General features: G+C 34.8%; 2 protein-coding genes across 2 annotated transcripts; both read left to right on the top strand.

Annotated features, from left to right (window-relative positions):
• Positions 1-1,615: 1,615 nt before the first annotated feature.
• Positions 1,616-9,864, top strand: LOC113781541 (protein CYCLOPS-like). The gene is made up of 11 exons (XM_027327498.1): positions 1,616-1,692; positions 4,237-4,292; positions 4,955-5,051; positions 5,455-5,503; positions 5,588-5,640; positions 6,049-6,740; positions 7,037-7,080; positions 7,181-7,226; positions 8,390-8,438; positions 8,544-8,672; positions 9,436-9,864. The coding sequence occupies exons 1-11, from the start codon at positions 1,685-1,687 to the stop codon at positions 9,557-9,559; spliced, it is 1,347 nt and encodes a 448-aa protein (XP_027183299.1). The 5' UTR covers positions 1,616-1,684; the 3' UTR covers positions 9,560-9,864.
• A 1,138-nt stretch (positions 9,865-11,002) lies between these two features.
• LOC113781673 lies at positions 11,003-13,084 on the top strand. The gene is made up of 6 exons (XM_027327644.1): positions 11,003-11,109; positions 11,644-11,712; positions 11,805-11,954; positions 12,214-12,287; positions 12,371-12,508; positions 12,727-13,084. The coding sequence occupies exons 2-5, from the start codon at positions 11,665-11,667 to the stop codon at positions 12,504-12,506; spliced, it is 408 nt and encodes a 135-aa protein (XP_027183445.1). The 5' UTR covers positions 11,003-11,109; positions 11,644-11,664; the 3' UTR covers positions 12,507-12,508; positions 12,727-13,084.
• The last annotated feature ends 640 nt before the right edge of the window (positions 13,085-13,724 follow it).

Genomic DNA, 13,724 nt, shown 5'->3' with positions numbered 1-13,724 from the left:
TTTTTTGCTTAAAAAATTAGAAAAAGAGTAGATAAAAAATTTTGATATTATTTTTGCCCCCACTAAAATTTTTTTCTGGCTCCGCCCCTGTTTGCAACTTAAATTTTCCTGTCCTAGTAGTAGTATCTTCTAGTTTAGCATCACTTAGTATCCTATTATATGTATCATTATGTCTATCAGATCTTAATTTTTCGTTATATACAAATTTCGGTATTTTCTAGGTAATATTCTGAAAACCATGAAGTAGGATTTTAACATAAATTATTATCCTATATGCGTATCGGTGTGTTTTTTTTTATCAAATTATTATTTTTTGCTATATCGATAAAAAGACGGGTGTTACGTTAAGTGAAAAGAGATAACCTTAAAAAAAAAGAGATGTAGAAAAATTTAAAGAAAAATATAGTTTCATCATGGCTCCTTTCTTTTCTTTTTCTTTTCCACATTGATATATTCTTTGTGGGATGATGTTAACATCTACTGCATGATGTTTGTGGTGGATTAGGTGCATAGCACTGAGGAGCTATGGGCAAAAGGTCTTGATAGCACATATATATTATCATATTTGTATTCTTGCTTGTTTGTTCCTTTCTTTCTTTCTATCTTTCTAATTGGTGGAAAAGATGAACATGCCATATCTTGAATACAAAAAACTCATACATCATTAGATCTTTTTCATGCTAAAATTTGGAAACTCATACATCATTAGATTTTCTTCCTGCTCTGTTTGAATTAGCTGTTTTTGAGGGTATTTTTAAAATATTTTACTGTAGCAATATAGTTGAAAAACTTTTTTACTGTAGATGAGGTTATTTTTTGTATTTTTGGTGTTTTTGAATTTGTTTTTAATGTTTTTGAGGTTGCTTTTTTTTTTTGTGTTTTTGGTATTTTTGAAATTATTTTTGATGTTTTTGAGATTATTTTTGTTTGTGTATTACTGTAACATTATAGTTGCAAAACTTATTTTTCAAAAAATGACCAATCCAAACTATTTTCCATTCTAGTTTTCTTAGTGATTTAGAGATAAAACAAAGTTGGGCGGTTCTCATGGACAAACCAACATTGTTGAGGTATAAGCGTTAAGCCACGCCACTATTTCACGCTAAATTGGATTAATCTCCCTGTATTTGTTGGCTAGTTTCACTTCACCCAAATTCCCAATCATATGACCAATTTAAGGCAACTATCTTCTTAAATTCCGTAGACAAGTTAGAAATGATGGTTTTAGCTAACTCATATTTCACTAGCACAATCAAGTGTCGCATGTTTTTTTTTTTTCTTTTTGGCATGAATCGATCGGTTCTTTTTTTTTTTTTTTTTAATTTATTACATCCATCACTACTACTAACAAGCATAGAAGGAAAGTAAAAGTCAGAACCAATGACGTAATTTTGATTTATTTGTTGCTAAGGGGGTAATTTACATAGTGCAAAAAGGCAAAATATTATGCTACGTAAGTAACATAATAAGTTTAATGATTTATTTGTCTATTACCTCCAAAAAGGGGTTAAGTGCAGATAAAAAAAATCTAAACTGGTAAAATCGAAACTGGACTATAAAATCGGGGTCGTTAGCTGCAAAAGCTTTTCCTGTCACTAATCTTGTACTGAAGGATGGTTGATTGCGTGATGTTACTGTCGATTGAAAACGCCATTCTAACGGCTTCCTTGTGTTTAAACGGAGCATGCAGAGGTAGAGCTGGTCAGATGCATCTGAAATCTAGTGATTTTCTTCTATTCAATAATGTTTAAGTTCATAATTTGCAGATTTTCTTGTTTTAATCCAATTTGATCCAAGCCCACATCAGCCACAAAGAAATAGTACGTGTACAGAAAATTTTTCTGAATGAATTATTGTTGAACAAATGTTTGAGTACTTGCTTTTGGATGTATATAACTTAACTTCGTGCCTAATAGACAATCTTGAAAAAAAAAAATGGACATGTAATAAGGAGAAATTTTAGTATTTGTTTCTCAGGCTAATAAGGGTTGAAATTGAAATATGGAGAAAAAAAAAGGTGGAGTTGAGATTTAACTTTTAGTGATTCATGCGAGTTTTTTTTTTTTAAGTGATTCGTGAGAGTTGATAAGGGAAAAAAACAACTATGGGAATCGGAAGTTTGAATTTTGGAAAGGAATAGCCCGCAAAATGGTCAACTTAGTGTGAATGGTGAACCTTAGATCAGATGCTCTGAGCAGGGTAGAATGGATATTTGAAAGTGAAGATTTTCGCCGAGTTTAACAAGCAGAAGTGAAGATTGTTACAGCATTAAGGTATCCCTATTACTTTTCACACAAGGAGAAGACAAATATGTGTAAATGGAATCTTGATCAGAATGATGCCTAGTCATTTTATGATTTTTTATCAGTTTACTGAGCCCATTATGTATTTGCCGATTTTCTCACATATATTAGTCTGTCAATTTAACTGAAGAAGAGGAGCCAATTGAAAGTGACATTAATATAATTTAATGGTGATGATCTATTCTTGTCAAGTCATAAGTATTAGTCTTGAAGCTTTTTAAGTCAATTATGTTAGAGTAGTTAGGCTTTTAGTTCTTAGCTTCTTGCATTCCTTAGGCTTGGTAACAGGCCTCACTGTGACCTATAAAGTAGACTGCAAATTGAGACTTGCAAATGATTTTGGTTCTTTCTTGTTAATTTATTTACATAATTGATTTCTCTTGCAATTGAGTTTGAATCATTCTCTCGGGATACCGTGTTCCAAAACTCAGTTTTAGTCAATTAGACAATTGAGCCTTGTGATTGTTGTTCACTGACATCATAATAAAGGTGTTTCTCTGATCACTGATTGAAGTGGTGGAGTTATACAAATTTTTGATAGAGAGTTACTTCCCTAGAAAGGATTTTCTGCTTTGCTTTTTCTTCCACTTCTTTCCCATAGAAGGAGATTTAAGTTACTGGTAGGTGAAAGAGGGAGATAGAGAAAGCTTGATAGATAGATGAGACCAGGCCTTAGTGATTAGGAGCTAAAGAATTTGGTTCATTCTCTGGATATATAAAGGAGTGAAGTAGGAAAATAGTCGATGGAGATGGAGGGAAGAGCATACTCAGAGTTATACAGAAACACAAGTGAAGAACTGTTTATTAAAACCATGATGGAGAGCTCACTAGGGATGCCAATTCCAACCATGGAGATGTTGGGCTTTAAGAATCTATCTCAGAACTTCAGAGCAGATAGCGAGGAACTCTTTAAGAGTTGGCTCACAAATGGAGAGGCAAGAATTACATAATCTTTTTTGCAAATTTTGCATATCATACGTGATAGAGTTCTGAAATATGTTAGGGTCTCAATTTTGATTTAGAGTTTTTGGGTATTTATATGAATGAAGATACAGATATATTGGTTTAATGTTGTTTGCTTCAATCTCGTGCTCAAGTATCCTTTATTCCCGGTACTTTTAGTCTCTGAACATTTTGGTCTCTCATCGTTTTATATGCGACTATGAGTAGAGTGTCTGCATATGCAAAAGGCATGGAGAAGCATCAAGTGTTTGGATGATGATTTCTAGTCTTAATCCAACTTTAGTACTACCATCATAACAGTTTGGTCAAGTTGGCTAGAGGTATGGTACTTCAATGGTATGTTTGACTTATAGTAGTTCTAAAGGAAAAAGAGGAAAGGTCTTGAGTCTCAAACTAAAATTGCCAACTTGTACTAGCTGTGCGATTCAGCTGTAACATGTTATCCAGGGAACTATAAGCGTCAGGCTTGTCTTTGTCAAGACATCATTGTGATGTTGCATTATTATCTTAGAATTGAAAATGAATACTAATACCTGGTATGTAGGGTTTGTTTGGGAAAGATAAGTACCATGATAAGCAACAGAAGCTATTTAATTTAAAACCATGAGACTACTTGACAAATTTTTTCAATCACAGTATGTTGATGTAGCTCTTTATTACGTTTGATCATTAAATAAATCTTATAACTGTAACCAGCAGATGAACATGTAGAGACTGAAATTTCAGCTTATGTTTGACAAGCATGTGTTTGAAATATACATTTATTCTTTGATTCCCTATTCTACTTACCAAGAAAAAGGCTGTAATTGATGACTCTGCTTCACTTAAGTCTCTTGAGAAAGATTCAGATGTTTACCCCTATGGCACCAAAATTTGTGTTTATCCTATTTGCTTCAAGGCGTTGCATGTTATTTTGAACTTTTGCAGGTTCTGTGAGTTTCTATCCTAATTGATATTCATTTTCTTGCAGAACAATGGCTGCAGTCCTGCTGGCATTGCACATCGTACTCGAAAGGCATCAAGGAGGTTAGTCTAACGAATTGTTAAAACTCATATAAGAAGATTGACACAAATACTTCTCTTATTATGGTGTTGTAGTGGAGTCTGATTCTGCTTTTCCAGTTCTAGCTGATTCGTATAAGTGAAGGATAGATAGTAGGATCCATTTAAATGAACATCTAAAACTGCATAACTTGTTTCATGAATCACAGCAATGACTTTTCGTGTTTGAAACGGGGAAAAGTTAGAAGATAAACAACTAGCTGTTTGTCTTTCTACTTTGGAAACATGTCATCACCTTGGAATTGGATATTCATGTTTTTAGTAAGAAGTGAGCATCTGTACAGTCATCTAAAGATCCATAGAATTAATCGATGTAGAATACTTTTTTACACCAATTATGTGACATTTAAAATGCTTGAACTTGAGCATTTGTTGGAACTTTTTGGCTTTTCTGGATAAATGGGGTTTATTGCTGGGACTGGTACTTGCATGTCTTATATCCTGCTTAGCAGAATACCAATGCAGTTGCTTTTTCATAAAATGATAGGAACATCGATTAAGTATCCTGAAAGTTGTACACTTGCTTTCATCTTCCCTTGTATAATTTTAATTACATGGATACAAAATGCTTATGCAATAATTTAGGATCTCTGCTGAAGCATCCAATTTGTCAAACCAACATGAAGGAGTGTTTCCAAAAAAAAGAAGCGATGAGATCTTGTTCCCACAGAATACTTTCAATGCAGGCGAAAATTTGAATGAACTCAACCAACATCCAGTCAGGTACTGTAGTCATGTGTACTGTTATATCTTTGATTCATCTGACAGCATCTTTAACTTCATTTTTTCCTTTGACATGCATATTACTTAAAAAAGTATGATCTCTTCCACTTTTCCTGCTTAAATTTTTAAATCCTGGAAAGAATTGAACTTTATTGCATTGCTGTCAGTTTCATTAGCATACATCTACTTTCAAATAAAAACTTTTTCATGCCCTCTTCATCAATCCAATATGAGATGGCATCCTTCTTGATTAACATTCACAATTCTTCACTGGCTAACGAGGTGTTTAATCATTTAACCTTCTGTTCCAAAATGATTATTCAGATATTTGCCTTCTTATTTTGTCAAATCTCCTCTGCTGGTACAGTAGTCCAGGGTCTGACTTCTGCATAAACTTTTTCAGGAATGCAGTTGAAAAAGAAGTGCAAGCGAGCGATTTGTTTCTGGCTAAGGTTTGAGTCTATGAATAAACTGCAGAAGCACAAAATCCAATTATAATTTCTGAAACAATCTTATGCGTTACACATCACATGCAGGCTTGGTTTCATAGTTGCCAACCTATGACGAGAAGTCGTTCCTCAGAATTGAGGTAACATGTTTATGCTTCATCATTAGTTTAAGTACATTCTGTTTAGTTTTCTGAGGGGATGAAGTACCACAGCCTAGTTGGAAAGCCGCACTATAACTGGTATCAATCCCCACTCTAACCAGATTCATAGTTAATAATTTCCAAGCAAACAGGAGAACTAGATGGCTGTTGCTTCTGGTGCTTTACTGTAACTTGCCACGTCTTAACTCATTACAGGACATTGGGAGTCAATAAGTTTAATGTTGTGTTCCTGCAAGTTATTAAACAAGCATGCATGGATGACTTGTATTATTTCTGCAGAGATTGTTGTTTTCTAGAGTTATGAACTAATAATGTTCAAGATAGTGTACCTAGAATTATATTTTAGATCATATTGAGTAAAACTTGTCGTTTTCTCTTTTGGAGTAGGAAGAGGTATGCTGCCCTGCAAACTTCACAGACATCAGTTGCTATGGAGACCATGTCTAATATATCAGAGAATGGCATTAACAACTTCAAACAATACTATACAAATCCAAATGGATTCAACAACGTGTCAATGGGTGAGATGCCGAATCAAGTGAATACATTTATGTCTCCATCCAACTCATCTTCCTCTAATTTCAACACTCCACAAGGGGGGAATGTAGACAACATTTCTTCTGTTGTGACCATGCTCAAGGGTACACTGGAGCGTAAGAAACTTGGTAACTCGGTTGAGAAAGAAGCTGTTGATGACAGTTCTTTTGGATGTTATGGTTCTGAAGAAGTCTTAGGTAACACAGTCCTGAATCAAGAAAGAAATCAGGCACATGAGATGCAAGGAACTTTCCATGACTTATCTGTAGTTCAAATTACAGAGGCTGCAATTATGCAAACAGTTGAAGGGTCTTTTGGTTTTGGCCTCGAAGGCATGATTCCTCACACAAATGTTATTCAGATGAGTACAGTATCTCGAGAACCTTCCCAAAGTGAATCCTCTGCTGCTGCACCTGTAGTTTCAACCGGTTTTGAAGTATGTGATGGACCTAGTACCTCAGGTCAAGCTCCTACTGTCTGTGAGAGCTCTAGGAAGCATGTGGATTATGCAAGGAGTTCAGAATATGGTTCTAGAATTAAAGGTATGACAGAACTATTTCCAACTAAAGTCACAGTTTAATTGGCATGATTCAGTTAAGCGACTAAATGTGAAGCTCTTGAATGGTTTATCATTTGTCAGCTATGTAAAAGTGACTCTGCATTTCTTGTTATGATGAGCTTATGCAAAGATTTTCGTCAGATGCTGTTCTTATAGTTTTGTTATTGAGTGTTCCATTTCACTAAGATTAGATTTCAATTTCATCATGACAAAACTCATAATTTCCCTAAAGCTAAGAAAAAAAATGATTAATGTATTCATTGTGCTCTTGGTTGACAGATGTCAGAGAGCGTATGTACAATAACTTGAAAGATGATAAAAAGGTATTTTAAAACTATGTAATTCAGTGAACTTTCAAAAGTAAACTAGGTAAGGTACAACTTTCTAATCAAATACTGTAATTTGTGTGTGCATTATTACCAGAAAGAAGGCTTAGTTCGATATGGATCTGTAACATCAGCTGGTTCAGGTAATTGAGCTTATCTTGTACTTATGAAGCATCCTTGGCATTTAGGTGCCTTGTTAAGTTGTCTATGATCACTTAGGAAAAGAGAAAGGGATTTTATCATATGCATGTTGCTGAGGTGAGGGTTATAATGGCCATTGGAAGGTAGTGGTTAGTTGGTTTTTTCAGCAGAACACAATAGAACCTTATTCATATTTTCTACAAATAAGCATCAATCTAAATTCTAGCTCATTTAATTGGCAATAGATTAAAGTGCATGAATCAGTGATAAAGGGCATTAAAGCATAATTCTTTAGAGCCAGTTTTTGAATGTGCTTTGGTTCACTGCATAGATGCTCTCATGTACCCAATTCAGGTCCATACTAGTGAATTTAAGAGGCATATGGTAGGGTAGAGGGACTCTTGCCAACACATCCTATAGTGGGATATTATGTCAAAAGGCAGAGACCGTATGGTGGCAATGGTGTTTCAGTGATTGAATTCTTGCAAGACCCTCCTAATTTTTGACAGCCATATGATTAAGAAAGCTGGGTGCTTATAATAGGATTATACCATTGTTCTTTTAAGTAGAAGAGAAGTCTTGCTGTGCTGGATATGCCAAAGCTTGAAATGAAACAGAAACAAGTGCATTTCATGTTTTCTTTTCCCTGCTCGTCCTCCATTGATCAGTCTTTCTGTGATCTTGGTTTTCTATTTGGAGGTTAAGGATTATTGGTGGAAATTTTGTTGCAGTTTGCTGTTGTGAGAAAGGTGTGCCTAGATGTTCTACTGATGTTCCTCAACTTCGTCCTTCCTTGTATAAACGCCTTTCAGAATAATGATGTAATAATGAAGTGATCTTGCAAATTAAGCTAAGGAAGTGATATGAACTTGGGGAATATTCAGTTCAACTAGTAGGATGAAATATGCTTCCTGTTGTTAATTGACTGTTTTCATCTTTGCTTTTCCTTTTTTTTTTTTTGTGGTTTTTGACTTCTATGGGTGGGCCCGACTTTGATTGGCCAAAAAGGATCTTCATTCAAACTCCATCATTTGATGTTGCTACAAGTTCTAATTTCTGTACAAACACTAGCTCTTTTATAAATGAAAAATGATTGAATGTCTAATTGTGTGCTGTAAAAAGTGTGCAATGATTTCAGCACTTCTGATCAGAATGTGTTTTACAGTGGAACAAGGAGATCCCACTAAGAAGCGCAGGGTGGAGAGGTCTCGAAAGTATGTATCTGCCTTTGATGTTCTCCAGCATGTTCTTATCTGCTGTCAAGGCAGTTTAATAGATAGATAAACTTCTTTCTAAGAAATCTCCTATGCGTGATGTAGAATGGCAGAAGCGAAGGAAAGAAATTTGACACCTGCAGTTCCTTCTGATATGCAATCCATTTTGAAGAGATGTGAAAACCTTGAGAAGGAAGTGCGCTCACTGAAACTCAACTTGTCTTTCATGAACAGGTAATTGTTATCTCCTTGTCCTTGATATGTTAAACTAGACTTGCCGGATTGCAGGTTGTTTACTGATTATAAAGAAACTTTCCACTATTCTTGATTATATCACCCTACGTGCTTACCCTTTTATTATTATTATTATTATTATTATCATCCCTTTTTTTGGGGACATAGGGATATGGAAGTAGATTAAACCCCAGCCTCAACTTTGCTAGAGGCAGAATCTTCTTGTCTGCCTTTGAAAACTCACAATTTGTGCACATCATTTATCTAAAGTCACATATAATATCAAGAAGAATGAGGATTATTGGTTGCAAAAGATAAAGCACAGCATGAGCAAAATATTGTTCGACTGGAAGTCTTCTCTTTACCTTTTTGGTGTATGTTTGCTAGAGCAAACAGGTGTTCTCATAACAGTTCTGCATCTAACAGTCCACTGATCCCTAATAGGCCTCAGCTAAATATATCTTCTGTCAGGAAGGCTGCTCTCGTGCGTAGTACCACTTTGGACTATCTGGTGTCTGATGTATTTCAAGCAGTCTATCGCACAAACCACAAGTTTGCTGCAGCTCTAGGAATATAGGATTGGTTTAGAACAGCATGTACAGCAGTCTATCAGTTCTAAATACAATCTGCTCAAACTTGTGCTTCGTTGTGTTGTTTCCATTTCATTTGCTCTTGTGGTCCTGATATCAGATCAACTTATCTTTTTGAGATAGTCCAGAAACCAAATTCTTAAGATTTAACAAAGTAATCTGGTAATTTTCAGGAAGGACTCTGAGCAAACCAAGCAGATAGAAGAGCTTCAGAAGCAGAATGAGGATTTGGCAAAAGAAAAAGAGCGGCTTCTTGAAGAAATTGAGCGTATCATTTCTGAAACAGCCAAGATGTAACACTTTCTTTAGTCTCGTGCCCCCCAATCAACCTTAAACATTGTTGAAGATTTATCTTCATCTTGAACCCTTTTTGGGCAAGTGCACCTTATCAATATTTACTAGGAAAAGCATTCTCCAGATTTGTTATACTCAGGCCTTGTGTCATGGAACATGCCATCATAACTAGCTAGTCCCAAATGGCAGTTTTTTTGTAAGTTCACTTAGCTCAGCGTACATAGAAATTTTGGATAGTTTCTATATCAAAGAGCTAAGATGCATTGTAAACTGTTACCTGCTCAAGGGACACTTATGAGCCTGTTCTCTAGAATGCAATTTGTCTTCCTTTCAAGTCAGAAGATTGAAAAGACAAAACGAGTTGAAACTTGTAGATTTTTCTTGTTCGTAGTTGAATTGTTCTAGTAGGGCAAAAGAAAGATAGACAGAAAAGATAAATCTTTTGTGGTATTATAATTCTTGGTACTACTTGATTACTCTAATACTTTCTCCTCTTTGAAACATGGTCAAAATATTGTAGGACTGATAATTAAAACTTTAGGAGCAAATAACGTCATATTGTTTTAAAGTTGCCATATAACTGAGATTTCATGTCATTATTTGTTATTCTAGTTTTACCTTCAAATAAGTAAGAAATTTGTACATACAACCACCGCAAACAAACTAATAATACTTATTCAATTTTAACAACATTCTATAACTTCTTTTGTTTTAACTTCCAATAGCTTCCACTTTTTTTTTTTTGTGCAAACAAATTTCTAATAACTTCTACCTTTGATGTTACAAAAAAAAAATAAAATCTTACCCTTTTATTGTGGAAAAAAAAAAGTTGCACATCCACAAGGTATACATCTCCCAGTAGTTTACTTGATTAGATTGAATTGTATAACTATCTAATTCTTAAAAAAAATGAAAAAAAATGAAAAATTCATTCACCACTTAAACTTAATGGATTCAGATTTTAATATGTTTAGATGTGTTTGATAATTAAAAATTTGACATATGAATTAATTAAATGACACTGAATTTTCTAGGTAAAATTTGTTTCCAAAAGTAAGTGATAATCTATTCACTTAGTACATTTTGATAATTCAACTTAATAATTCAATAATTTAATGGATTCATATTTCAGATTTCAAACTTCAGTTTTCAAACTTCAATTGTATTAAACGCACCAACAACATTGAAAAAGAATAAGATACTGCTTACATAAACAAAATTTCTATGTGTAGCTTGAAAATTGCGATAAAAAAAAAATACATTTCAACACTTTCCAAGAAAAGAAAAATGTTTCTACCCAAAAAAAAGGGTCTAAACTGCAGAGGAGTAGATGGTAATTTCACAAAGAAACTCCCAGCTACCTTTCTCAGTTCCCGCCCTTAAAATTCATTTTCCTTTTAAAATCTCTGCTGCAAAATCCATTCGTTTCTCAGTTGCAAATTTTACTATTCCGGAAGGTTCTGTTTTCTTCTCCGTTTTCCGTACAGATTTAAACTGAATCCAGATTCGAACAATCGAACTTCGAAATTTCTGCTGCAGCTCTATCTTTGAAGGTACGTTGATTCTCCATTTTCGAATTTCGGTAGCGTAATCGTTGTTTCTGCATGTATGAGCAGACAGGGCTAATTTGCTTCGATTAATCCGACCTCATTTCATTGATTAATTAGACTTTTTTTCGTTAATTATAAACTGATAGCAATCTGCCTCCCTTTTTCCCCAATAAATTTAGTTTTTTTTTGTTTTGATGAATTTTATACATTCTCGCTTGTCAATATTATTGAGAATCGCTGAAATTTGATAAAGAATTTGACGTAGTAATGCCTGATTCGCTATATTTTGATACTAGAGTATCGATGTTGTGATCGCGAGCGAAATTTTACAGATAAAATTTTTTCTGGCCATGTGTTTGCTTTATATGTTTGTTCCATTCCTTTTCTGTTCAGTTTTCCTGGTTGATATTCATCTTCTACATTACGAGAAAAAAAACTGGTAAGATTGGAAAATATCGGAGGAATTTATTTGTGCCTGATTTGATCGAGTGATCGTGATATAAGGATTGGTTCTCAGTGGTTAATAAATTTCTGCAGTATTTGCAACTACAAGGTGAAATGGAAACTGGAGAGTACAGTGAGACGGTGAAGCGCATGAAACCTTCAGTATGATTCTGTACCTTTGGCATTCTGATCTGTAAAATGCTGATAACGTTATAGTTAAACGATAACTTTGTTTCTGTAACTAAATCAAACAGATGGATAGCGTGGCTGCGGATGATAGTAATGCAATTGTGAGGGCTTCAGGGGAAGACACTGAGGGTGAGGGCAACACCATTGTTGGCTCTGAGCAAATGCTGGTGGAGATTGCTCACATTCATGAGAAGATTAATCGCTTTACTCAGCTGGTAGCTTTGCTCTACCCTGTCTTTTCGTGAAAAAAAAAAAAATCAGTTGAGGAGTAAAGTAAAATGCGGGGAGTCCAAAATTCAAAAGAGCCAGAAAAATATATAAAGGAAAACAGTCCTATTCGCTTAGGCATGATGTAATTCTAGAAGTGAAAGTTTGAAAGATAAACCTTCCTTGATTGCAAGTGATTATGCTGGCCTTGGTTTCAGTTTGTTTGAATATAAATTCTGTGCTGAATTTCATTTTTACTTGATGAAGGTGTCTGAGCTGCTGGAATCAGGGAAGTCAATGCTGGAGGATATTAGTAAAGAATTTGAAGAAAGATTATTTCAGTGAGTCATTTAAAAAATAGGTATTAGGCTTTCAAGATCAGGTTGTAGCAAAAATTTTTTTCTTGAAGCATGTTTGTCTACAGAATCCACAAGGAACAGATGGCTAAGTGGGAGGAGGAGATTCAGGAACTACAGTTGCTTGATGCCTCAAATGAGGAGACTAATGCTGTTTTGCACAATGCTAGATGTCTACTTCAGAATGTTCCTGGTCAATCTTGAAGGTAAATTCTGGCGTCATTTTATCCATAGATAGGAACACATTAATTGGATTAAATTAATAGCTTGTTGCTAGCATTAGCATCTTTTGAGCTGCAAAATTACAATTAAGAACTTAAAACTGTTTGAGGTCTTTGGCTGCAACATAATAGTTTTGGTATCAACATACAGAAGAATGTTAATTTGGGACTGTTTCTTCTTGTCATTTTCCTCTTTCTACCAGGTGCAGTTAGTATCAAAATTGAATGGCGTATTCTGACTTGTGGAACTGATGAATCTACAGAGAATGAAAGTTCTGCAAATTTGTTTTGTTGTTTTCTGATACTTGTGAATAACTCTTATCTTCTGTTTTGGGGTTTTAATCTAGAAGCGAAGAATGTTTCAAATAGGTTTTTAGACAGCAGAATCTAGATACATCATGAGGCTTGGTATTTGATTTTATTAATGCATGTGGTGACACTGATCATGTCCCACTTTTGCTTCAGTCATTTTCTAAGGCACATTAAACATCTACTCTGAAGTTCTAAAATTTTTTCACGTGCCAATTCAGAACATTTGATGAACTTGATGCTTCTTGTCACTGAAAAGATACATTGCTTTTGAGGTTAAATTTAGTTATTGAACATTTACTTCTGCACATGAGTTCATTTTTTGCGTATCTTTTAGCTGGAAAGTGACGAAAGTTCAACCAGTATGCTGCAGCTAGGTGGCATAAACAGGTACCCTTAGTATCAGTTTCATTTCATTTTTGATCATTAGGATGCTGGTCTCATCATTCTCTGCCAGGTTGTCTGGGGACATTGGATCTACATTTCCAGGGTTTGGCTATAGAGACATGAGGATCTGCGTACTGATAGTGTCGAACTTTGAATGGGTTACCAAGGAAAAAAGCAATAAACCAGTGTAAATGCAGATAGAAGTACTTTTAGGCAGTACTAGTATACGCATCAAGTTAGAAAGACATAACCATTGAGAACATCTTTTGATCGGCCTTGGCACCGTTGAAATCAAGTTGATAGAGTTGACTGCTTGCTGCCTTTCCTCCAGTTTCACTTTTTACTCTGAATTCCAGTAAATAAAGATCATGAATTTTGTATCTAATAGGTCCAATAGGTTAGTCGCATTCTTCACTTCTGGTGCTTTGGTCACTTGCAATTACTGATCAAGTGCTCCAGATAATGGTATTGAAAGATTGGAAGACAGCATTATCGTCGCATTTGT

This window comes from Coffea eugenioides, chromosome 8 (genome assembly GCF_003713205.1).
Source record: "Coffea eugenioides isolate CCC68of chromosome 8, Ceug_1.0, whole genome shotgun sequence".
NCBI lineage: Eukaryota > Viridiplantae > Streptophyta > Magnoliopsida > Gentianales > Rubiaceae > Coffea > Coffea eugenioides.
The sequence above is the reverse complement of the archived record's forward strand: the minus strand, read 5'-3'. Positions and strand labels throughout refer to the sequence as shown.